This window comes from Typopeltis vanoorti, chromosome 20 (genome assembly GCF_054136105.1).
Source record: "Typopeltis vanoorti isolate ZY-2024b chromosome 20, IOZ_Tvanoo_1.0, whole genome shotgun sequence".
In the NCBI taxonomy this organism is placed as follows: domain Eukaryota; kingdom Metazoa; phylum Arthropoda; class Arachnida; order Uropygi; family Thelyphonidae; genus Typopeltis; species Typopeltis vanoorti.
In genome coordinates, this window is record NC_143568.1 from 107276340 (window position 1) to 107302967 (window position 26628).

Genomic DNA, 26628 nt, shown 5'->3' on the forward strand with positions numbered 1-26628 from the left:
AAATATGTTCTTGAATTATCAGACATTCATGATTTAGTTCCCCCCCCCCCCCAGCCCACTCCCACAAAGGCCCACTCGCATGCTAGGAAATTAGTACACACACACAAACTTCTTCCGAACTGTACAAATGTTCGTTTCATTTTCAGATTACCTGACCTCTCAGTAAAGGCATTCCCCTATCTATCCCTCCCCACCAAAAAAAAAAAAAACCTGTAACATTAGGTATTTATTTCGGACGGTTACACACTACACTATTCAACTATATTGAAATTGAAGACTGAGGATAAAACTGTGCCAAGATTTTTTTTTTCTACATGTAATTGTAACTTATATTCCTTCATTACAATCCTTTCCGTAGAAAGACTTTTTGAATCTCCCCAAAATTGTGTGCGATTCTTTGCTGAGCGAAATGCTGTTTGTGTTGAAAATGCTTGCCCTCTAAGAGGTGTTTAATTTTAGGGAAGTCAAAGTCATACGGACTCGTGTTAAGTGCGTGGATGAGTTGGGTTAATATCTCCTAGTATGGTTTCAGACATCGCCTGAAAGGTTGCTTTGTATAGGCGGAGTAACCAAGAAATATATCGGGCAAAACTCAAAGATATTCCTGTGTAGAGAGCGGACGTTTACTTTCCATTAAACTTGCCAAAAGTACGTAGAACGTTTGCACATAAGCGCAATTAAAAAAAAAATAAAAATAAAAAAAAAAAAAAAATAATAATAATAATAATAATAATAATAAAGTGAGATATTTTGATTTTTGTCTGCATTTCTTAGCCAATCCAGTACTTTGAGCCAGACTGTACATGTTACATGTACAGTGGATTGTTGACATGAGTAACTGCCATCCGGCGTTCGCTGTATATGTGATTCTTTTATTACAGATAATCGACAAGGCACAAAACTTAAGAAATTCTTAAAAACACAGTAAGAAATTATTCTGAAGCGACGGACTCGTCTCAGTCCATGTGGCATTAGACATTTGGAAGCGGTACATGTTTTGGAATTTATCATTAGTGTGAGATTAGATATCTAATGGAATGTCGCCCTGGTGGATCGAGTGGATAAAGTATCCACCGATTAGCAACAGCCGGTGAGTTAGAATCTTATCTCTGGCGTGGATTTCTATGAATGTGTTTAGTGATCAATCGATGTCATCTTCAGGTATGAAAAGCCCACCTTACTTATTGGAGGAAGCAGGTCACTGATTCGAAGGCATGTGCAGGAATAAATACAGAAAGCGGCTTCGTCTCCAGTTGTAGCCTTGGCCACAACTGGAATGTTTCAACATAAATAAAAGACATACGACTTATAGATAATCTTATGATCTCAGATTAGTACGAGGAAATCTGATTATTTACGATGTGCAGGATTTTAACAGCTTAATGAATTCGCTTGTGGATATAAAATCGATCTCAGACAAATTCATGAAGCTCTGACATGTATCGTAAATTGTAACAGTTAAATGAATTTATCAAAAGTATTGTTACACATGGAAATAATCTAAATATCTATATCGAAGTCTTAAACAATTTTGAAGAAAAAAATTTACTGGAAGATTTTAAAATAAGGAATTGAGCGAGGTAAAAAATATGCAAAAAAAAAATTATTTCAAAATAAATTGTTTTACAGAAGGAAACTAGTATATTGAGGACAACATGTTGGTCGTAAATGCATAAAAAATAAATTGTTTCTTTTTAGAGATGTGAATAATATTCTCACTAATTTAGTGACTATTTTAAGTTCGGCTCCTGTGAAAAATGTAAATGAACACGCTAAGACAGAAAATTCCCGGACAAAAACACAAAAGTACCCGATATTTTGTCCTCTAGACTCTCGCATTGTTTAATTATTACTCAGCAGTTCACATCCCATAAAGTGGGATGTTTTATTATTATTTTTAAGAACTCATCACGGGAGAGCGCTCTATTCTACTCCGTTACTTAGTTATACACATCTCACTGTCTTTCCTACTACTAATTATCCAACCACACACACACACACACACACACTACATCGCCATCTACCGCCCATTACTACCACCAACCACAGTATTTTTTGCCTGTAAATTGAGTGTGTTCTCATACTGAACAACAACAACAAGGAAAAAAAATCCTCCTATTAGGAAAAGTATTTTCCTCTGGTTATAAAGATTCTATTTCCGGGTTTCTATTCTAAAGATTCTATTTCTATATATTAAAGGCATTCCTTAACGTGTAGCAAAAATTATGAGAAAATATAACCTCGTTGCTACGTACAAATCCATAACTTGCTACCTTCTCCAAAAGGCAAACTGTCACTAATGATGCTACCTGCGCATACCAAGTACCATGTTCGTGTAACTTGTCCTACTATGGACAAACAGGAAGGAATATCTATAAATAAACTGAACATCAAGGGACCACATCAGCCTTATCAAACCTCACGAATCTGGCTTTGCACAACATAGAATCGAAAATGCTAACCACAGGATCCTATGGCTAAACGCCGAGTTACTACATAGATCGACACATAAACATGAACGCCTATATAAAGAAAGAAGCCTTACTTTACAGACCTAATCTTAATCGCAACTACTTTCTCACTATTCCGAAAGTGTGGGAAATTGTTATCCTCAATTGTATTCAATAATTTATCTTCTATTTTTTAATCTAATCTAAGTAATTTCAATTTCAGCACAGTAGTTTTTAATCCATGAACACGCGACTGCATACATAGAGGGATTCTAATTTAAGCATGCGCAATACTGTTTTTTTTTTTAATTTTCCCATTCCTATTGTTGTTCGTTTGCTGCACTGATGATGTCTTATGATGCACAAGACGAAATATTTTCATAATAAAAAGTCATTTACTGTGGCATACGCATAGTCATTTCCGGGTATATTGCGGATTACTAAGGAAGTAAGCAAAGTGTATTTCACCAGATCAAAATGGACTTCGAAATACTCCACATTTATGATTTTATTTTTACAGGACAAGTCCACAACGAAAGAAAGAAACAGCAACTAAACACACCTGTACGTTGTGTTATTGAGCCTGGTCTTCTTTCCACACGGCCCACGAGGGATGGGATTGGACACTACTAGATTTACTGGAACTCAACAGTGGAATAATTCGTTATTATAATGAATAATACATACTCGTAATAGTATGGTAGTATCCGGCAGTTCTCTTCCGTTTCCTTTCGACCATTTCCTCATTCTGTCCACGGGGATTCCAATTGAGAATGTCCTAATGCTCAGTGTAGTACAATCGCTATTTTTCTTATCCGCAGCAGTCAGCATTCTCACAGCCATAATCTCAAGCGAATTTATAAAACTCTAACATTCGGCTCCTAAATTGCAATCCTCAACTCACACTCAAATTCGCTTCTTCTAATCTCTGCTCTGGAAGAACAAGATTCTGACGGCATAGGCTGATTAATCCTTATTCCCGAAGTGTCCTATGTATGTACATTGCGTGTGTTTTTCCGACCGGTTTGCCTGTTTTAAGGGACGAAAAACCGAGTTTCCGGGAGAAAAAAAAAACGCATCAATCCCATATGAGACCGGCTAACTCACCTTTTGACTGAAAAACTCTGATAAAGTTCCTCACGTAGACTGAATTTGAACCCGGGTCTTCCCAACCCAAGGGTTTGCGTAAACCAACTGAGCTATGCAGGCTGCACAAGTTACAAACAAATTTGTTCCCAATAGTATATTTATGGTTCGTAAATATATTTATGGCTCATCTTTGTATTTGACGAAATAAAAACAACCCTAGGTTACAAATAAAAGAAGTATACTAGCTTTTCTTATACGCAAACGTATTATTGTATTTCTTTAAAGTCTTAGAATTCTAAAAAAACAAACGTAAAGCTACGTCCTCTCCTAAACTTGATGCTTAAGAATATTAGAAAATGAGCCGATGACAAATAAGAATCTTCAGTCAGTGCATACAATTCAAATATAATCATTTGGGGGTTCTTAGCTGTAAGGCTGTTACATAAACAGCATAATATGCTGATTACTTCTAGATAGTTGGAGAGAATCAGCATAAGAAATAACGGAAGAAAAATCACCTATCTTCCTCAACTATATAGTTATATCTGGAGGAGGGATCCTGACACATGACCTGCAGATGGCCTTCAGTGTTTCGCACTCTTCCCGAACTTACGATGACCAATGTACCTTACTTAGTTTAACACAGCCACAATCCCAAGATTGGTTTTTGTAAAACCTAATGTAGCATTCAAATAAAACAACCCACTACAAGCTTATGTCATCCTATTTTCTTAGGAATTATGAATTACAAAAAAAATGAAATGGACTTGATATTCTGTGTGTGTGGGTGTGTGTGTGTGAGAGAGAGAGAGAGAGAGAGAGATTATATACCAATAAAGATATTGAGTATTTGGTTTAAATTTATAACTTGCTTTCTTTCCTGAAAAACATGACTATTTTATATATATATATATATATATATATATATATATATATATATATATATATATATATATATATATGTACTGAAGAACTTAAAATTCATTTCTGTTACAGCCTGACTCGGGACGCTTTCTCCACTTCGATCACATAACCATGTGGGTAGGGAATGCTAAACAGGTAAGACATTTCCTTTCTTATTTTCCATGAATTTGTCAGGTATGTCCGTAAATGTTTTTCTCATTCGCATAAGCAACCCCATCTCGGTTTCTTTGCCTCACAGACTCCGAATGCTTGTATGCCTAAAATCCCGTTTACAAAAAATTCAAACCAGTAAAACACTGATGAAGCCATTTCAAAGAAGCAGTTGTTTAAAATTACAACCCGTCTAAATTTAGCGAAAGATTCCATGACGAGGGGAGGAAAGAAACACACGAATATCACGAACTAGCAACAGTGATGAATTGTTAGTTAACCAACGAAGAAGCCAGTTTTTGCTAAATATATAATATAATTTTAAAAAAATTATAATAATAATCGCTAACGTCTTTTATTCCTTTATAAGAAGTACGTGTGGCCATTTTATCTAGCTTTTGGAGATATTACGTGTAAAATTACGTAATTCTTATCTCTCTCTTTTTTTAATAATAAAAATACAAACATTTCTGGCTGAAACTATGGCTGCCATAAAAACTCATTTCCGGTTCTGTCAACAAATAAAATTTTTCATACATACAGAAAACAACAAGTTTACAAAAACATAAGTTTATTTGAATAGAAAATGCAGTAAATTATTAATATTAAGACCGAAAGTACCTTTAGGAAACATTTATCAGATATAAATATGTTTTAAACATATTTATACAAAACAAATATGAACATTGCGTAGTCAGTTAGTTAGGTATACACTTACCTAATATCAGCACTGCTTTTAGTCTTCTAACAGTCTGAACTCGTCAGGGCAAGGATTTCAAGGTGTAAAAAATATTACAATGGTTGTTAACCCATGCAGATTAGACAGCATCCAACAGTTGCTTCAAATTAAACTGCGGCCGAACCCCATCGCGAGTAGATCGCAATATCTCATACCGCAGTTAACTTGAGATATGTTGCGTTGACAAATAACATATTAAATAAAAAAAATTTAAAAAAAATCACATTTAGAAACTTCCCGAAAAGAGGCATAACCATCTGAACCCAATCATGTTTTTCAAAACAAATATATTAAATTAAAGCTATAGCTCTTTATTGAGAAAGCCCAAGAAAAGCTACGCCCTCTGTAGGCAAAAGCTACACCCTCTGTATGCATATTAAATTATTTAATCACATTTTTACTACGCAAAAATTAACAAAAATTGAAACACGTGAATCTAAAAAGCAAGCAAACAGACACCACACGATACCTTTCCCTTTAAATTATCAGTCGTCTTTTGTTCCTTTTGGGGATATCTAATAGACCAATCCATTTCTTCGTGAAACACTTTTTTAGCAGTTCTGTCTGGGGAAAAAAAGAAATTAATTCTGAATTTCTTAATCTTAATCAGAACTTAATCAGAAAATTATATGCAATAATGAATTATTCGAATCTTAAAAGTTTATTGAAAGTAAATACAGATTTGGAATCTGGTAATTGCCGTTGTGCAGCCCTCTCATGTGTATTGTATTGTATACAATTTGCATCCGTATAGTTTTAATTAGCATCTGATCGAATTTGGATTGCAGAGAGGGTAGATTATCCTTATCCAATCAACAGATGCCGTGGCTTTGAATCCCATTATGGTATAGATTTTTGCAAATCTCTTTAAGTGGTTGATGATTTTCATTCTCCCTTTAACAGTGGTCAATTATGTCAGTAACGTGGATCAGATTTTGTTAAAAAAAAAAAAAAAACGTTCTCGTAGATGAAATAGATAAAACCTTGAAAAGGAGAGTGGTGAATGAGTGGAATAAGCTGCCAGAGTCTGTTGTGGGTGCTATGACTGTGAATGAGTTCAAAGCACAGTATGATAGATACTGTGCGAATGCTAAATAGTTCTTGACATGATGTTTAGGTAGGCTGACCATACGTACCGTTTTGAACGGGACAGTACAGTTTTTTCCACATTTCCTGCCTGTCCCGTCGTTTTAATAAAAATGTCAATTTTGTCCCGTTTTTAATAAAAACTATAAATACACTTTAATATTGGTCAATCATAAATTATTATTCATAACCTATAATCGTGTATCATTTTAATCGGTTAGCATACAGGCAAAACGAAATCTAACGCTACAGCAGAGATACCGCGTCTGAGATGCCCAAGTGTTGCCAACATGGAGTCACATTGTTCGATACTAAAAATCGATATCTGCAGTGATTTATTCAGAAAAAATAAAAAAAGATACATGTTGGCAACACTTGCGCGTCTCAGACACACGGCGTCCGTTCTGCTGTAGCATTAGTTTTCGTTTTGCCTGTATGCTAACTGGCAGCTTTGTTATTCAATGCCGGTGGTTTAAATTTCATATTTTTTAAAGTTTTAAGTCTATTTTTGCAATGTCAATGAGGGAAACTGCAGTTTTGATGACGATCTCCAGAAAGAATTTCAATTTATTAAACTGGACAAGCTGTGTTTAGTGATCTAACAAAAATGGTATGACAACATTGTAATGTCCATTTTATCGTTACTCTTGGAGGCAGAAGCGACACCAATCAACATTTACGTAGCAGAAACATAAGAATGCTGAAAAGACTGTGGCTTCAGTTAAAAACATCAGCTCGTTTATGGTGAGACGTGATGGTGATAGTGAAAGCCATAAAATTACAGCAAGTGAAGCTCTTGTTGCGTATCATTCTGTGCGTCAATGCCCAAGTTTTCGGTCAAATGACTGCTTGTTGACATTGATAAATAAAATTTAAGAATCAAAATTTTCTTCAGCACATACCAAATCGGAAGCAATAATTATCAACGTTTTTTCACCATACATAATGGGCGAAGTAATACAGGATTTGAAAAAACAAAAAGCATTACAGTCAGTTTAGATGCATCAAACTAAAAATACATCGCTTTTTCCAATCGTTGTGCGGTACTTTTTGCCAAATTGTGGTGTTTGAGACAAAATTATAGACTTTATTCGCTTACCTTGTGAAACATCTGACCTACAGTGTGCTATGTTAAAGGAAGTGAGTGACAAATTTGCCTTACAAAACAAAATTGTTGCTTTGTGTGCAGATAACACGAACACCAATTTTAATGGTTGCAAAAGACTTGACAAAAATAATGTCTGGCAAAAACTTGAAACTGAACTGAAGAGGCAGATTATCGGTATTGGTTGTGGGGCACACATTATGGACAGTTGTCTCCGGTGTGCTGTCGACTGTTTTCCAATTGATATTGAATGTTTTGCAGTGAAGTATACAAAATTTCAATGTATTATTATTATTATTATTATTATTATTATTATTATTATTATTATTATTATTATTATTATTATTATTATTATTATTACATAACACCTCCAGGGATCCAAAGACTCATCGAGGGGGGGGCACCTACTCTACAGCCCTCTGTCTGTCTCCACTACTCAATCCACCTACTACACCAACACCACCACCACAGTCAGAGTTGAAGAACTGAAAAACTTTTATGACTTTGCAGGAAACATTTACGATAAATTGTTAAGAGCATGGAAATACAAGATTTTTGTCCTTGGGTCGATGAATTGAAAGAATTTTAAGCATGTTTGATGGGCTTCGTTCTTATTTTCATTCTCAAGAAAAATGCCCTGTTATGTTGCGAAAATTATTTGAAGATCCTGTTTGAAATTGTGGTTGTCATTTGCCAGAGATCAAGTGTCTAAGTTCCATACATTAGTTAATTGAAAAAGATAATATTTCAGCTACAAAAGTAGCCATTAAATTGTTTACGAAATTTTCAATGTTCGAGTCCAGAAAATGTGACGTGTTTGTAACTACTGATGTCAAAAAACAACTGAAAATATCAGTCGATTCAGGAGAAATTAATGAGGCTAAGTTTTTTGAGGTAGGTGAGAATTTCTATGAAATCAGCTTAGAATATGTCAACAAGTGGAAGTGCAGCTTAGGAAATACTAAGACGTTCAAGCATGTTTGATGTGGAACATCAAACATGCTTGAACATCAAACATCAAACATGCTTGAACATCAAACATCAAACACGAGCATGTTTGATGTTCCACATTGATGTGGAACATCAAACATGCTCGTGTATTCGATCAGTGGACCCACATAAAATCTATAATTGTGAGCCAGTTGAATAAAGAAAACATTCCTGGATGATATCTGGGTGCACTTTTTTCTTCATGAAAGATAAGGATAAGGGTGAAGACCCAAGTAACTATCATCCAATAACGTGCCTACCAACTATACTTAAACTGTTCAGTGCAATCATAGCAAATTCCATATACCACTACTTATCAGATAATCGGATTTATCCGATTGAACAAAAAGGCAATTTTCAAAAATCTAGAGGAACAAAAGACCAGATCCTTATTAATAAAATGATTCTCAGAAACTCAAAAAGACGAAAAACTAACTTAAACATTGCATGAATAGACTACAAGAAAGCATTAGCGTCCTCCCATACACCTGGATCCTAAAATCACTACAAATATTTGGAATTAGCAAAAAACATGTTCGTTTCTGGCTGCTTCTATGAAATCATGGAAAACAACATTAATAGTGAATAATGAACGATATGGAGATATCAGCATTAAACGTGGAATTTTCCATGGAATTTTCCTTGTCACCATTGCTCTTCAACATTTCTTTGATACTTTTATCTATGATTCTGAACAAAACAAAACACTTGAATATGAAATTCCTAAATGTAATATTAAAATTTCCCATCTGTTGTATATGGATGACTTGAAGTTATATGGAAAATCGGCCCAGCAAATAGATTCTTTATTGAACACAGTTCGTATTTTCAGTCAGGACATCAAAATGGAATTTGGTTTAGATACTAGCAATTTTAATTTTAATCAAGAGAAATATATAAAAGCAATTTCAGCTGACGAACACTATAAATATCTAGGAATATTAGAAGCCAATAATATTCTCCACTCGAAAGTTAAATAACATTCAGCATCAGAATACATCAAAAGAGTTAGAAATATTCTGAAAAAAAAAAAAAAACTAAATGGATTAAACAAAATTAGAGCAATGAATTCTTGTGCTAAACCAGTGATCCGATACAGCTAGCATAATGGATTGGACAAAAGAAGACCTGGACAAACTGGACCGCAAAACTAGAAAACTAATGACTATGCATCATGCATTACATCCACGAAGTGATGTTGACCGGTTGTAATACCGAGGAAAATAGGTGGACGGGGTCTGCTGCAAATGAGACAGACCGTGGAAGAAGAAGAAATTGGTTTAAGAAATTACATCGACTATAGCTCTGAGCCAATGCTTCAAGCAGTTACACAAGAGGGCCTTCTAAGCAACAGGAAACAAATCCGATTACAAAAATGAACAACAGAATAACCGATAAGTACGCTGAAAAAATAAACCCTTGCAATTTCTTCGCGATACTGAGGACAAAATTGACGTGAACACGACGTAGCAATGGCTACATCAAGGATACATTAAAAAAAGAAACAGAAAGATTTATTCTAGCAGCTCAAGAACAGGCATTACAAACTAATGCAATCAAAGCAAAAATTTTGAACATCAATAATAACAGCAAATGCAGATTATGAAATCAGAAAGATGAGACTGTAGAACATCTAATCAGTGTCTGCAGCAAAATAGCTCAAACTGACTATAAATACCACCATGATCAAGTGGCCACAATAGTTCATTGGCATGTATGCAAAACATATGGGCTTTCCTACTTCTGATAACTGGTAGCAGCATAAAATTGAGACTGTATTGGAAAACGAAACAGCGAAAATTCTCTGGGATTTTAGAATACAAACTGATCGGTTTGGAACACAATAGACTTGACATCACAATTATCGAACATCGATAGGTTTGGATTATCGATATTGCAGTACCCAGTGATAACAACATTAACAACAAAAAAAAACTGGAAAAAAATCACTAAATATCGAGATCTGCAATCGAAGTTGGTCGACTGTGGCTTAAACACACCAAAGTCACCCGAATAGTTATCAGTGGGTGCAACTTCAAAGAAGCTCTCCAACTATTTACAGCAATTAAACATCAATGAAGTGACCCCATATGACCTACAAAAAAACAGCATTACTTGTAACAGTCCATATTTTAACGCTACCTGACGGACTATTCTTAGATTCTTGGGTAGAATCTGAATTGTTCTGAATCACCAGTCAAATTTTTGTTTATATGATATCTTGCTTTGACTGTGTATCAATTATGTGAATAAAATAATAATAATAATAATAATAATAATAATAATAATAATAATAATAATAATAAATGTTTCTCTCATCCTAAGACAGAATCGAACTTAGGCGAACATTTTCACTACCAACTGCACCACTCTCAAGAGTCGGGAAGAATCGCGACAGCTGAACGGACAACGCTAGTTTAACGTGCAGTGCGCATAAATACTTAGGGAACATCACTCTTACTTATATGGTATTTTTATATGGATCCCACCTAGATTTTGGACTATCTAAAGTTTAGATAATCCGGAAACCTGATTTAGATACCCACTATTAAAATTTTCCAGCTTCAGGCCTCCAAAAAGCAGGGTGATGGTCTCCCATCAGACAATGAATCCATCTCCCGTACTGCTTTTTGGGGGCCTGAAGCTGGAAAATTTTAATAGTGGGTCTCTAAATCTGCGGTAGTTCTTGACTCATGACCACTCATACTTAGGCAGGCTACCCCGTTAATACTTGCACCGAATACCACCTCACTCCTGCAGATCTATGAATCAGGATTAATTACTTCCTTCAAAGCATTTATTTAGGAAACAATTTTGATCTGACGATTGCTGCTAGTGAGGAGAAGAAGACTGACCGATTCTCGAAGGAATTATGTAACATCTTGCACTTTACAAAGACTGTAGATGCCGTATGGAGTGAGGTGAGAGTAAAGCGAATGGTGTTTCAAAGAAGCTGCTGAAAATACGTCTTTGTAATTCACAGGTTTTCGACAAAAAACAAAGCTTCGAAAGGTGATAGTGAGAAGATAGTGCTTCTAGCTAAAAGGTTGAAAGTGTTGACAATGAAGATGCGTAGCTGTTTGAAATGAAAACCTTAGAGAGGTAGAAACACAGAAAGTTTCAGAAGAAGAAGAGAGGGAAGGAAAAAAGCAGAACAAAAAGAATCCCTCCCCAAAACAAAGTTTACAGAAAAAAATTACACAAGTGCCTCTGTAAGTAAGGTCATTTGGTTGTTTGAGGAAACGGGCCCCAACATGAAGAGATTTAGCAAAGTAGACAGAATGATGTAAGGTGAACTTCTTTCTACAGAGAAATTTACGCAGAAAAGAAAAAGGCAAATTGTGTCCAGTAAGTTGAAAGGCATAATTTACATTTCTTTTTTTAAGAAGTCCCTCCTGCTGTCACATCATTCTCTGAATATGAGTCTAGATCTTCCACGAGTTACATCTGGTGAGCCATCCTCAGAACTCTTGCAATTCTTGAATTTATTTTCATGACAGAGCCTCTTCTACCTCCTCCGATGAATTGTCCAAGTAATAGAGCAACAGCTTTGAAGAATTACTTTGCTCTGTGTTTGTAGTCGATTATTTTGTTGGTAAGCGCATGCACAAAAGCACTGTACACTCGTGTTGTTTAATTTTGACGGTATATATCAGAACACAGAATTATAAGTAAATAATTATTTATTGATCTCTGTGTTGTATTTGGTCACTTCTTAAATATTAAACTGGATCTTTATATTGGCTTTATTAGTTGACCAGAAATTTTTGTAAAATATATACAAGAATTGTTTACAAGTTTCACCAGCATTTCTGTCTGGCTTCTTCAGGACATGTGTAACGGTGCATGCAGGGCCGAATTTAGACTTGCTGAGGCCCTAAGCTATACAAAATCCAAAGGCCCCCTACTGTTTTAAATTACATCAGCTGGTCTCGGAAAAATTTTAAATATATACGCCTTTTTAATATATGAAAATATAGTCTTTTAATTTTTATTAAAAAATAATAAAGTATGCGTTTACAAAATCACTTTATTAATCAATCACTTTTACAATGCGCCAAAATTATTTTGATGTTATATTTTGTATATTTAAAATTATTTAGAAATTATCATCATTTGAGAGATTTTTCTACCAATATTTTTTTATCAATTTTTATATTTTTTTGTTTTTTTATTTGTAGCCCCGGCAGATTGCGAGGCCCTAAGCTGTAGCTTTTTTTAGCTTATATGTAAATCCGGCACTGGGTGCATGGAACTAACGTTTGCTAGTAAAAAAGAAGACTAGAGTAACACTGTCAAATAAATTAAAACGGCGCGTAACATCATAACCATGGAACGTGGTGTATCAATCATTGTCAAGAAATTCTGGTAAGCTGAGCAAACTTATTAGGCTTTTCCAGATGTCTTTCAGAATCATCCCTTGATTTCTGTTTAGATTTTCTCCAGAGCGGAGTACAACGGCGGCTTCTTTGAAGTTTCTACATCGAAAATCCTCTTCTATATAGGGCATGGAACTTTTATCCCAATCGATGGTGTGGTCAGAGATCAAGAAGTGATTGGCTAATCCCGAAGTATCTGTTCTGTTGTTGTTCACGTCTCCTATATGTTCTTTTATTCGAATTTCTAGGCTTCTTCATGTTTGCCCCACGTAATTTAATCCACAGGAATATGGGATGTATTCACCGGCGTATTAGAAAAAGGCAATAATGTCCTTTGGTGATCTTAAAATATGGCGTATTGTCTTGACAGGTCTGAGAGCAACTCTGAAGTTGAAAGACTTAAGGAGTTTAGCAATTTTGTTGACACTGAGCCTGCATAAGGGATGACGATGGACGATGTATATTGCGTGACAGAAGGTTGCCATTGTGGAGGGTTTCTATGAAGAATCTTTTTGATTATATTTCTTGTGTAACTGTTGTTATTCCTCGTAAATCGAGGACTAACTGTACTTTTATGTATTTTTAACTCTGTTGATTATTATTATTATTTTGCACATTTCTTCCATTTCTAGTTGACACTAAGTATTTTATGAATGTTATGCTCAAAATTAGCTACCAGGATCGGATATAAGCAATACTTTGGTATTAGATTTGATTTAGACACTCAAAATACTATCTACAGCATCTTAGAGAATCGTTTTCTGATGCCGGCTTTCTTATGAAGGTAAACGACAGAAGCGTTGTGAGGTAATGGGCAGGCTGCGATATGTCAAGAAATAAATCTTGCTTTCAACTTTTTTTTATTGTTATTATTTCTAGGCTGCTTCTTATTACTGCACTAAAATGGGATTCGAACTGTTGGCGTACAAAGGACTAGAGACAGGATCGCGTGAAGTGGTTGCACACGTTGTCAAACAAGACAAAATCATTTTCGTTTTCATGTCAGCATTGAATCCAGGAAATTCAGGTAACTTTTTATGTCTTCTAATTCACTGCATAATATATATAAAAATACTTTCGTTTTGCTTCCTTAAAACTCATCAAGTGAAAATTCGACATAGATACTCACTGATTTGATTTTCAGGAATTCTTTGATCAGTTAGTAGGCAGTTAATTGTTATACTCGCTGTAGAATTGGACCACAAACAGGGATGATTGATGCTTTGTGCACAACTTTTTTTTAGTTTGCCGTGGTAGGTTATCTGCAGAATTTACACATTTGGATTTAACCCGGTTTGACTGGGTTAAACCCATTAATGGGAGAAACCTTCGAAATGTCAAGACTTGCTTTTAGAGAAGAAGCAATAAGCAAACTCGCATATTTGATTGTTTTTCAATCAAACATGCAATTATAAATAACAGATTCAATCCCAAAAGTCAAACTGAAAATTAGCATTTATGTTCGATGTTCGGCGCACATATAACAATCCAAAAAAAGACGCAATGTAGACAGGTCTATCCACAACGACGATGTTCTAGTCAATACTTTTTCCATTGAGAAATTCAGGTAAAAAACGAGGAGTGTTGTTTATTTCTCATCCCTTAATGTGAATCCAGTTTAAAAAAAAATACGTCTTAAAAAAAAAAAATTCTGCAAGTGTCGACCTGTTTCGCAATGGACAGTATCACGTTGTCCAAGATACGACTCTTAGGTTCGAATTCCACTTGATAACCACCACCCTGCTTACTGGAGATGAGAAGTAAATTGGGGGAAAAAACGTATGTAATCGCCCTATCAATATGAATTCTCAAGAGAATAGTAGCTTGGAATAACTAGTGAATGCTGTTATCGTACAGGAAAAATAAATAAAATCAGATGAATTTTTTTTTTAAATCATACCTCGCATATTTGTGGAGTCGGGAGGAGAGAAAATATGAAAACAATTTCTTCTTCCTGGGCTTGTTTAGATTTCTTTCTTCTGTGTTACCTTACAGACTGGACCAGCTTTCATAACTATGTTGAAATATTGTTCGAAAAGGCCTGGAAATTTCTTTCAATCTCTTAGGAGTAGCATATACGTCTTTCCGAGCAAGTACTACCTAATAAAATCACTACATTAACATTCATGCTGATTTATCAGTATTTGAATCCCTTTTAACGCACCCAGACATTTGCATCATAATACCGAATGGTGATTCCTGGAATTAATTCACCCAGAATAAGTAATATGAAGATTAAATTAATTATGTAATATTTTAAAAACAATAATTTCAAGCAAGATAATTTTGTTGCAAGATACATAAAGTATATGTATAATGTTCTTAATGTTGTTTATATTTTTAAACAGAAATAGTTTAAATTGAATATAATACAAACATTCTTTATTTATAGAAATGGGAGATCATCTGGTTACTCATGGAGATGGAGTAAAGGACATCGCCTTCACTGTGCACGACCTTGATTCTATCATGAAGGTATGTTTGCTAATCTCTCTCTCTCTTCCTCTCTCCCTCCTTCTGTGTGTGTGTGTGTGTGTGTGTGTGTGTGTGTGTGTGTGTGTGTGTGTGTGTGTGTGTGTGTGTGTGTGTGTGTGTGTGTGTGTGTGTGTGTGTGTGTGTGTGTGTGTGTGTGTGTTTGGGCGCGCGTACGTGCGTGCGTGTGCGTAGCAGCAGGGGGGGGTATTGATTTCTCCAATACGAGTTTACATCATATCAATGTTTTTCTCAAATAATGTATATAAGCAGAATTAGAATTGTAATCTGATAGAAGCGATAATATAATACAATAAGTGATTGTACTGGACGGTTTATGTTTAATAAATTTCAATTTCAGAATTAGAATTAGCAAAGTTAAGGTCGGAACTGCTGTCGTTGTTTAAATAAATAAATAAATAAATAGCATTACATATCCCTTGTGATTTCATTTTAAATGTGATGACAAAGTCAAAGCAAGTGGATACTTGCCTGCAGGAACAACCAAAAAGGTTTATTCCCTGACGATATTAAGAGGACTGTGAAGACAGAAATCATTATTATTGTTGTTGTTATTATTATTATTATTATAAAATAAAATAAATCAGCTAACGCCTTTTATATTATTATTATTATTATTATTATTATTATTATTATTATTATTATTATTATTATTATTATTATTATTATTATTATTATTATCATCAAACCCCCATGGAGTCAAAAGACTCGTCGCTAGAGGCGCCAATGTCACACGCAGTTTGTTGTACCGTGTCTTAAATTCCACTCATAATTTTCACAACTGGTATTTGGTAAGATGAACACACTTATCTGCCAAAATTATCAATAAGAAAAGTCCTCACAACGAGCTTTGGACTCCATGAAAATTTGATGCATCATATTAATAAAATAACATTATTCGTTTGGCTTAAAAAAAAAGCGAAAAAAAAAGAAAAGTATCACGAGTAACTGATCAGCAATACTTTGGAATCTCATTTACTCCCCCTTTTTTTTTCCTTTGAAAAATGATATTCATTATGCCTTGTGTATTTTCAGAGAGCCAATGAGAGAGGGGCTCACATAGTTAAAGATATCTGGGAAGAGAGTGATGATTGTGGAACAGTCCGATTCGCTTCGGTTCAAACGGTAAGTCACAAATTTCTCTGCTGTATGTTTTCGTCGATTGCATGCGTTAATTTTTGCTTCGATTATAAATGCTGAAATAGAACAATTACGTTTTATTTTTATATCTTTTATAGTTTGGAGATACAACTCACACCTTCATCGAAAAAGAAAATTACAATGGACTTTTCCTGCCTGGATACAAGAAGCCCCTACACGATGACGTACTGCTTTCAAAGCTGTAAGTATGCCAGTGAACGAAGTTCCTAACCGTTATTTTTTGAATTATTTGCAGTTAGCTACCTAGGATACTAATATTCAGTTTAAACGTTTAAATGTTAAACCATTTTTTCACACATACACAAATTATGAATGCGATTTGCATTATTAATACTACTGGCACAGTTAAGTCTGTTGTTCAGTGTCAGAATTATCTGCTAAAAGTAGTTATGCAGCAGTCATCATTATCATTGATGCTTGTAGAGTCCATGGCTGCTCTTAATCTTAATTTTTACTGAATATCGATTGTTATCTATTGAATCCTGGCCAGTTAGTCTGCGTGATGAAAAACCCTACTACCTCCGTATGCGAGCAACACACACACCCTTAGTTGAAAAGCTTTTACCTTGATGGACCTGTGGTTTCAGTCAGGATTTCTCCATGACTGCAGGTCGTAAAGAGTCCAGCTGTTCCTGTCTTGGGCCTTTCTTCTTTATCTTCTTCCAACTTTCTTAATCATTGGGTCTTTCCACCTTAAGGCTGGTCTTCCAGGTTTCCTTTTGGTATCTCTCGGATACCAGTTTGTAACTCTGACTGTCCATCTGTTGTCTCTCATTCTGGCGAAATGTCCTGCCCATCTTCTTTTGCTGTTGTAGATTGTTTTTATTATATCTGTGAGTCCAGACTTCTTCCTGATTTCTGTGTCTTACATGGCCTATTTTGTTTATATTGCACATTCTTTTTTCTATTGCACGTTGAGTTGTTATTAAGCTTTGTTCTTCTTTTAAAGTTGTGTTCCATGTTTTACTGCCATAAGTTAATGTTGGTAGGATGTGACTATTGAAAAGATGGGCTGTTATGTCTATATCTATGTTTTGGTTGGTAATTGTTGATTTTATTTTGTTGAAGGCTATCCAAGCAGCTCTTTTTCTTCTTGCTATTTCATTTGATATATCATTATTCATTTTTATGGACTGGCCGAGGTAGATGTATTCCTCAACTTTTTCGATGGTGTGGGATTCTAGAGTGATTGTATGATCTTTACAGTATTTGTTTTTCATCCATCTTGTTTTGTCAGGGTGTATTTCCAATCCAATTTTTTGGCAGTTTTGGCTTATGTTATTCAGCATTGATTCTAGGAGTTCGGGTGAGTGAGATATTAATACCACATCATCGGCGAATAATAGGATATTTAATATTTCACCATCAATGTTTATTTCATCTTTCATGTCAATTTTTCGAATGATGCTGTCCAGAGTAGATGTGAAGAGATTAGGTGATAAGACATCACCCTGATGTACTCCTCTACTTAAGTTAATTTTAATCGGGTGATTGAAAAGGGTGATATTTGTTGTGCTTTCTTTGTAGATATCTTTTATGAGTTGGATGTATGCTTTTTCTACACCTTGTTCTATTAAAGCTTGGAATATTGCGCTATGCCCAACAGTATCAAATGCCTTTTTAAAATCTATAAAAAAAAAGACAAAGTGGGATCTGGTAATCTCTACATCTTTCTGTTAGCTGAGTGATAGTTGGGATGTGATCTATTGTTGAAAAGCCTTTTTTTTTTTTTTTGAAACCAGCCTGTTCTTTGCAACTATTTTCATTGATGGAGGTTTGTATTCGGTTTAGGATGACTCTGGCGAATATTTTATGTGTGTGCTAATAAACAGATAGGTTTGTAGTTACTGATGTCTTCTTTATTACCTTTTTTTTATGCAGAATTATGGTCTTCGATGTTTTCCACTTTCCTTAATTGTATATATCGGGTAAACCTTTCTGCTAAAGCTTTAAAGAGTATTTGTCCACCCATTTTTAATTCATCAGATTTTATACCGTCAATTTCTGATGATCGGTCATTTTTCATATAGTAGATAACCATTTTTATTTCTTCAGGTAGGACAGATGGTATTTCCAGATTTTCCAAATTTTCGTCTGGTACTGGAGCTGTGATTACTTGTTTAGCTGAGTAAAGGTTCTCATAAAACGATTTTACTGTTTTTTTCCATTTCACCTCTGTTTGTGTGTCTATTTCCTTGATTGTCTATGAAGGCTGACAGTAACGGTTGCTTTACATGTTTTGGATCCTCTCAAAACGTTTCTGAAGAAGCATTTACTCCATATTTTGAAGAAATTACGGAAAGTATGGTAGCAAAATGTCCTTGTGAAATATCTGTCATAATAATACAGTCAAATTTATTTCTAATCCTTACATTATGTCATTGGCACTGTTGTTCATTTGCCTTTTGTTATCAGTGTTTATCAACTGACTGTAAAACAGGCCTGCTACTTGAGATTAGAAATCGGAAAAACATTTACAAAATAAATAAAAATAAAATAAAATTTAAACCAGGTTATAATTGTGTTCATTAATAGACCACCGAAAAAACACCCACACCTTTTTCTTTGTTTTAAAATATCGATGGTAAGAATTTCTGTTTGTGAACCACAAAAACAAAGACGCCACTGTTTCCCTGGCAGTTAGGTTTTCATATTCTGGTCCGTTCAAATAGAACTTTTTTTGAGCTTCTTGGTGAGCTAAATTACAGCCATTTCATATGAATAAATAACATATTCTGCAGAGAGAGTATACGGAGAAACAAAAATTCCTTTTCCTGAGTTAACTTATCTCAGGAGCTTGCACTGTTTTATACTTATGGTGAAAAAAATATATACTGTATATATATATATATTAAAAAAATTAATAAATAAATAAAAAAATCAGCTAACGCCTTTTTATTCCCGTATATAGGGGGTAGGCGAGGCTGTGTTTAGTCCCTTATCTAACTTTTGGAGACTGAGTGGGCAGTTTAATCTCCACTGGTACCCAATCAGAGATAGCTGGCGCGAGACTATCACTAATTAAGCAGCATGCAGTGAAGAGAGAGACGGCTCAAAAAGTGCCGCCATCTCGTGGTCCCTAACCCTAACACTCGTATTTAATGTCTGAAATAATGTGGGTTTTACGGTCGATTTCCTTGAGTTTACGGGACGAAAAACCAGAGTTTCCGGGAGGGAAAACCCACTTGCCCATGCCAGAGGTCGACTAACTTGGGAACGGTCGAAAAAAGGCTTAGAAAAATTTCTCTAGTCGCCGACTAGACTCGAAATCAAGTCTTCGTGTGCAAACGCCACATCCACAGAGCTACACAGGCTCTGTACTGCCTTATTTTCATCAGGATGGGTGGAGAGACTGCTAGTTATGTTCAATGCAAGGTCATTGGAATATTTCCCCACAAATCGCGATGAGCATTTTTTTTTTGTCCTTAAAATTATAATAACGGAATTAACTCACGTAAAATATTATTTATTAGTAGAATTTTCGCCTGAGTATCACAGGCATCTTCGGTACATGTAAAAAGGCTCATTAAACAATAACTGACAGTTCCAAACGGTAATCTAAGTAGCTCATGCAAGATAACTAAAAGAGGTCATTAAATTTCCTTATTTTTATAAAAACCTTATAAAAAAATTTATGAGTGTTTCACATGTTTCTTTATAAAGCCATTCCACGAGGAACTGACTTTTGTGAAGAACTCCTGTCTTGTTCCATTGAACTCTGTCTAGTGTTAATGGCATGCTCTGCAAGTCCAGACTGTTCAGGTTCAAGGTATTGAATATACGTGTTCTATCCGAATAAAAGCAGATCTCTCTGTTTGTCCGAAATAAGATAACCCACAAGAGCAAGGAATTTTGTAGACACCTGGATGACTTAGATGTGGAAGCTTGTCTTTTGGAGAAGTGAGAAAGGTGGCAATTTTTCTGACGGTTCAAAAGGCTACAAAAATATTTAGTGGTCTTTTGCTATGCATTCACTAATGCCTTGCACATAAAGGATAGGAATACACGTTATAGGAATACTTCTGTATTTGAAAAGGAAGACATTAAAACTACCCAAAGCTCTTTTGATGAAGGAATTCTTATATATCCATTAGATAAAAAAGAGGAAGTAATATACTGCAATTCTTTCTGCAATAGTTCCTCTGGAGAACACAAGGCATGGCCTTTTTAGTTATCTTTATTATGTGACACCTCCAGGGAGTCCAAAGACTCATCGAGGGAGGGCACCTACTCTACTACTCTCTATCTCCGCCACTCAATCCACCAACTACAACTAACCGCAACTACACCAACGCCATCTACCGTCCACCACCACCACTAGCACTCCCACAGACAATCACAAACATCCATGCCTATGGCGGGATTCAAACCCGCAGCCTTTTGGCTGGAGAGCAGATATGCTAACTGCTTGGCCAATCTTACGAGCTACTTAGGTGGCGTCCTTTGGAACTGTCAGTTATTGTTTAATTAGCCTTTTTGCACATACTGAAGATGCCTGTGATACTCAGGCAAAAATTCTACTAATAAATGATATTTTATGTGACTTAATTCCGTTATTATAATTTTAAGTTATATGTCTACTCACAGTATTTCCTTACTGAAACATACTTTTTTATGTTCCTTTCAACTACTACAGAGCAAGTAAAAAGTGATTTCATCTACCATCCTTGTTATTTATGTTTTATTTTGTAACAATTTATGGTATTAATATATTTATAATATTTTTCGTTTGTTTCTTTGTACTTTCAAAGGCCAAAGGCTGGGTTGAAGTTTATAGATCACTGCGTTGGGAATCAGCCGGACAGTATGATGGTGCCTGTGAGCGACTGGTAAGTTATTTTGGAGAGAAGGTCATAAATCTTTCTAATAGTTTTTAATTATTTATATTTTTATTATATAGCTAAGAAAGATTAATTGATCATTGAGTCATGGTTATGACTGGCCTGCTCCATAAGCTTGTCAGTGTCTTTCTTACTTAACTAGCTTTTAATTTTGTTCATATATATTCAATTCAACTTTGAAGTATATGATTCACACAGAAATCATAGCTGATTATCAAGAAAAATAATGAAAAATTATTACTCAAATTAAAAACATTCATTTGAAGGTTGACCGATATTAAAGTTAGCTTATGGTTTCATATGCTGTTTGGTAGATTATTGAGCCTTACTGACCATGAATCTATCTGGGTCTCACTATACTTTTTTTTTGCAAACCTTCGGGAACTTCCAATGCATTAAACATTTACTTTAGTTTTTGCAGCACCTTCATAAATAAATAAACCTGTGTAAACTGTTATGTTGAAATATCATACATGATAATATGTACAAATATCATACAGAAGTTTTGTTTTGCATCGAGAAGATAGCAGATATGTACTATATGGATGAAACCAAGGAAAGGAACCAAAGTTCAAAGGACACACTCCAAAAGCAGCAAATATCATAACAAGAGCACTGAAAAATAGATAAAAGCATTATTCTTTCATAGCATAAGATTATAATAATCTAGTGTCCTGAGACAGGAAAAGAGAAAAACAATAGGGTGTATGTACTGTTTAAGTTGATGAGAAGACCTTGCTGAATCTGAAACCTTGTGAGCAAATCAAAACCTTGTGACCAGATGAGCGAATCTCTATGCATCTGCAGAGCAGATGCATAGAGATTCGCTCACAGTATAGTAGGAAGGTGAAACAAACAAGAGATGATTCCTGAGAGTCCAAATTCCTCTAGAATGAGTTCTAGAGGAATTGGGAGTTAGAAAAGGCTGCCTGCACGAGAACTGGAAAGCTGTGAAGGCTTCTGCTGGACTGTTGTCCTCTGTTTGTGTCCATTTCAGTAAGGAATGCACACACAGTATAGATGCAGCGATAAAAATTTCATCCTAAAATACCATTGACATTTTTTTAAAAATAAGTTACGTTTTAACAATGCAAATTTTAAGTAAGTTGTTTTGGCAATGCAAATTTTAAAAGATAAATGTTATGTGTACCATAATTCCAAATTTTGTTTAATTTCAGGTATCAGAAGAGTTTAATGTTTCACAGGTTCTGGTCTGTAGATGACAGCCAAATTCATACTCAGTATTCTGCTTTGCGGTCTATAGTAGTGACTAATTATGAGGAAACCATTAAAATGCCTATCAACGAACCTGCTCCAGGAAAAAAGAAATCTCAAATACAGGTGTGCCCAACTTTTAATTTGGCAGAGTAAAATGTGTTATATTAAAATTTAGAAATCTAGCTGCTAATGTAGAATATAATTGGACTTCAACTTTCGCTGAGAATAAAAGTGTGATTTAAAATATGTAAATACATGTAGTTTTTAAACTTATTAACTAGTTTTCATAGACATTTATGAAACGTGCTTATAACACAGTAGATAATATACACCAGATTCGCTTCGATTAGTGTTGAACAAATGTTTATTTCTTCTTCTACTGTTTTGATTCTTCATATAAAAATATCAGTTAACACCTTCTATTCCTTTATAAGGAATAGAAGGTGTTAACTAAATTTTAGTCCTATCTAACTTTTGGAGACTGAGGGGACAGTTCAATCTCCACTAGTAGCCAATCAGAGATACCTGATTAGTGTAAAAAAGCTTGTTAACATCAATGTTGATAACCATATACTAATAAATTCTGCTTCAAGATGTAAAAATATCCCATGTTATAATATAATTAATCTCATTTCTTTATCAGGAATATGTAGACTATTATGGTGGACCAGGAATACAGCACATTGCCCTCAACACGGATGATATTATCAGTGCAGTAAGTATGCTTCTTTACTTGTCACAAGTGTTTTTAGAGGTTGAATTTTTTTTTTTTTTTTTTTTTTTTTTTTTTTTTTTTTTTTTTTTGCAAAATGGTCATCATGTCCATTCATCCAGTGTATGTTGAAAGTTTATTTTTCACTTGGTTAGACTATAATAAATTTAGTTTAATCCTTTATCCAAGTGTGAGCAAACAAAGTTTGCACCTGAAAATATCTTCCGGACTGAATATGGTGTTGTACTACCTTACTGGGGTAAGGTAGTACAACTCCGGGCAACTTGTAGCAAAGGTGGAGCAAGATACCAACACTCCTATCTGAGTATCTCCCATAATGAAAAACACATCTCCTTATGGATATGTAAAATGTTATGCATTAAGGGATTGGCCACTACCCAAACTAGTTTTGACCTTTATTGAGGTCTTTTCAGTGGGAGCCAGGCCCAGTGGTGGATATACCAGGCCGAAGCAAGGTGACACAAAACAAAAGGTGACACACCTTTTGACAACTCCTATAGGTAAAGATGACCTCGCTATTGCTTCTGCCTCGTATCTCCACCACTGGGCCTGGCTCCCACCGAAGAGACCTCAACAAAGGTCAAAACTAGTCTGGGTAGTGGCCAATCCCTTAATGCATAACATTATACATATCCATAAGGAGATGTGTTTTGCATTATGGGAGATACTGGGATAGGAGTGTTGTTAGCTTGCTCCACCTTTGCTACGAGTTGCCTGGTGTTGTACTACTTACCCAGGTAAGATAGTGCAACACTATATTCAGTCCTGAAGATATTTTCAGGCACAAACTTTGTTTGTTCACACTTGAATAAAGGATTAAACTAAATTTATTACCATCCATTGTACATTAACAAGTTTTTCTATAACTGTTACTAGAAGACATACTTACATAAATTACATAAACACCTCTTCTGAGCAAGTGACAAAAATTATTATTATTATTATTACCCAAGACCTCATGGAGTCAAAGACTCATCTGGGAGGTCCTTTTATCACACACACACATCTCATCATATGTCTTAAACACACTCAAACTCCTTGCAGACACCAAACTCTCAGGCAAGGCATTCCAATCATTCACAACTCTGCACGAAAAAACCTACCTATCACTCCCCTACTCGTGCCCTCTTTATACAGTTTCCAGGGATGACCTCTGGTTCTCCCCTGATCTCCCACTATTCTCTGTAGAACTTCTCCACCATTAATGTTATAACAACCCCTTACCAACTGGTAGATCTCTATCATATCTCCCCTCTTCCTTCTCTCCACCAGACTCTGCAAATTACATCTTCTCAATCTTTCCTCATACTCGACATTCCAGAGGTCAGAAACTACCTTAGTCAGTCGCCTTTGGATCCTTTCCAACATCTCTTCATCCTTCTGAAAACCCAGTGACCAAATCTGGGCACAATAGTCCATGTGTGGCCTAATCAAAGCCTTATACAATGGAACAAGAATCTCTTGTTCTTGTTCAACACAAAGACTTCTGGGAATGATGCGGAGGACGTGTCCTCCGCATCATTCCCAGAAGTCTTTGTGTTGTCTTCACAATTTTGGCGATGTGTCCCCTAAATTTTAGATCCTTATCCACTATCACCCCCAGGTCTCTTATTTCCTCTACCTCCAAAATATATTTTCACCAAGCATAAACTCTGCATCCCATCTTTGTTTTCCAAATTTTAAAACCTTACATTTTGCAACATTGAACTCACATCCCCATTTGCTTGCCCAATCACTCAATTTATTCAAGTCTTCTTGCAAGGCCACAACATCTTCACTACTCTTTATGGTTCATCCCAACTTTGCATCATCTGTAAAATGATTGTCATTGGCATGCATTCCCCATTCAACTCAAAATTCCTGTCCACTTTCAAGTCTTGCTTCAACAAAAAGTGTATCAGAGCAGTTAAAAAATAAATAATTAATTAAAAATAAAAACAGTGCAGGTGGCGTGCAATAAGAATCCTTGGTTTCGTGCTTGATCTCTGCTAAAGTACATGATAAATGCAGAACTTCTTCTTTTCATCCATTTTCTGTCCACTGCTGGACAGACACCCATCAGCGGTAAGATGGTTATTATTATTGTATAATTTGTATCTTACTTCATCCAGGCCAATAGCACAAAAGCTTTGCATCCAATTGCAGTCAAATGGAAGGTGAAAAGTTGCATCCTATGGCCTTTGCAAGGTGATGGTATGTAACTTTGAACCTGCACCCGCACTTCAATCTCCCTCCCTCCCTCCCTCTCTCTCTCTCTCTCTCTCTCTCTCTTGTACAGATAGCACCCAGAGATAAAGCTAACCTTCAGGCATCCCTCATAGTCGACCAAGACAAATTGCTTTCTATCATATCAGAAACTGAGCCTCTTGTGCCTCCTGGGGTTTGTTAGAGGACAACCAAAAACTTAGGCACTAAAAATTGGAGAGATGGCAATGGGAATTCTGGTCACAATTTGTACTCAAATCTTGTATTGCATTGTAGAGATACCACATAACAAGTTAGCAATCTTCTATACTTAGCTGGTACTTATTCTAATGCATGGAAGTAAGCATATATGGAGAAGTCATCAACAGTCAACTTCTCCACTACCTAGAGCCTCGTCAGTTAATTAATGACAGCCAATATGGATTCCACCAATCAAGAATCTCTAGCTGACCTCTTAACTTATATTACCCACCACTCGAAACATGCTACAGAAAGGTTTGGAGAAATATGCTGTGAGTCTCAACATTTCTAGAGATTCTGATCATTTTGGGCACTAAGTCTATCTGCACTTCAGTTCAGTCTATCTGCTGCACTCTGTAATTGGGTAGCCAGTTTTCTCTCTGGTTATTTGTTGCATGTCATGATGGATGGCACATGCTCTCTTCAAGCCTTGTCACCAATGCAGGAGTACCTCTATAATAGATTTAGTTTAATCCTTTATCCAAGTGTGAGCAAACAAAGTTTGCACCTGAAAATATCTTCAGGACTGAGGCAAGGTGGTGCATCTGTTGGCAACTCGTAGCAAAGGTGGATCAAGATCTCATCACTCCTTGTCTCAGTATCTCCCACCATGCAAAGCACATCTCCTTGCAGACATGTATAATGCTATGCATTAAGGGAAGGGCCACTACCCAGACCAAATCCAGAGCATTTTAATAATAAGGTGGTATTCCGGTTGGCAACTCATATAGGTAAATATGACCTCTCCATTGCTTCTGCCTTGGTGTCACCACTTCTGGGTCTACCTCCCACTGACGAGACCTCAATATAGGTCGAAAGCGGTCT

At 35.5% G+C, this 26628-nt stretch overlaps 1 protein-coding gene across 1 annotated transcript in view; it reads left to right on the plus strand.

The window, feature by feature from the left end:
* The window catches only part of Hpd (4-hydroxyphenylpyruvate dioxygenase), a 70558-nt gene that overhangs the window by 17771 nt on the left and 26159 nt on the right, over positions 1-26628 (plus strand). Inside the window, exons 3-10 of the mRNA XM_090409854.1 lie at positions 4536-4598; positions 13792-13939; positions 15305-15387; positions 16441-16530; positions 16644-16747; positions 21318-21395; positions 22586-22748; positions 23269-23340. Of these exons, the coding sequence (XP_090265980.1) occupies positions 4536-4598; positions 13792-13939; positions 15305-15387; positions 16441-16530; positions 16644-16747; positions 21318-21395; positions 22586-22748; positions 23269-23340 (801 nt within the window). The remainder of the gene's footprint in view (positions 1-4535; positions 4599-13791; positions 13940-15304; positions 15388-16440; positions 16531-16643; positions 16748-21317; positions 21396-22585; positions 22749-23268; positions 23341-26628) is intronic.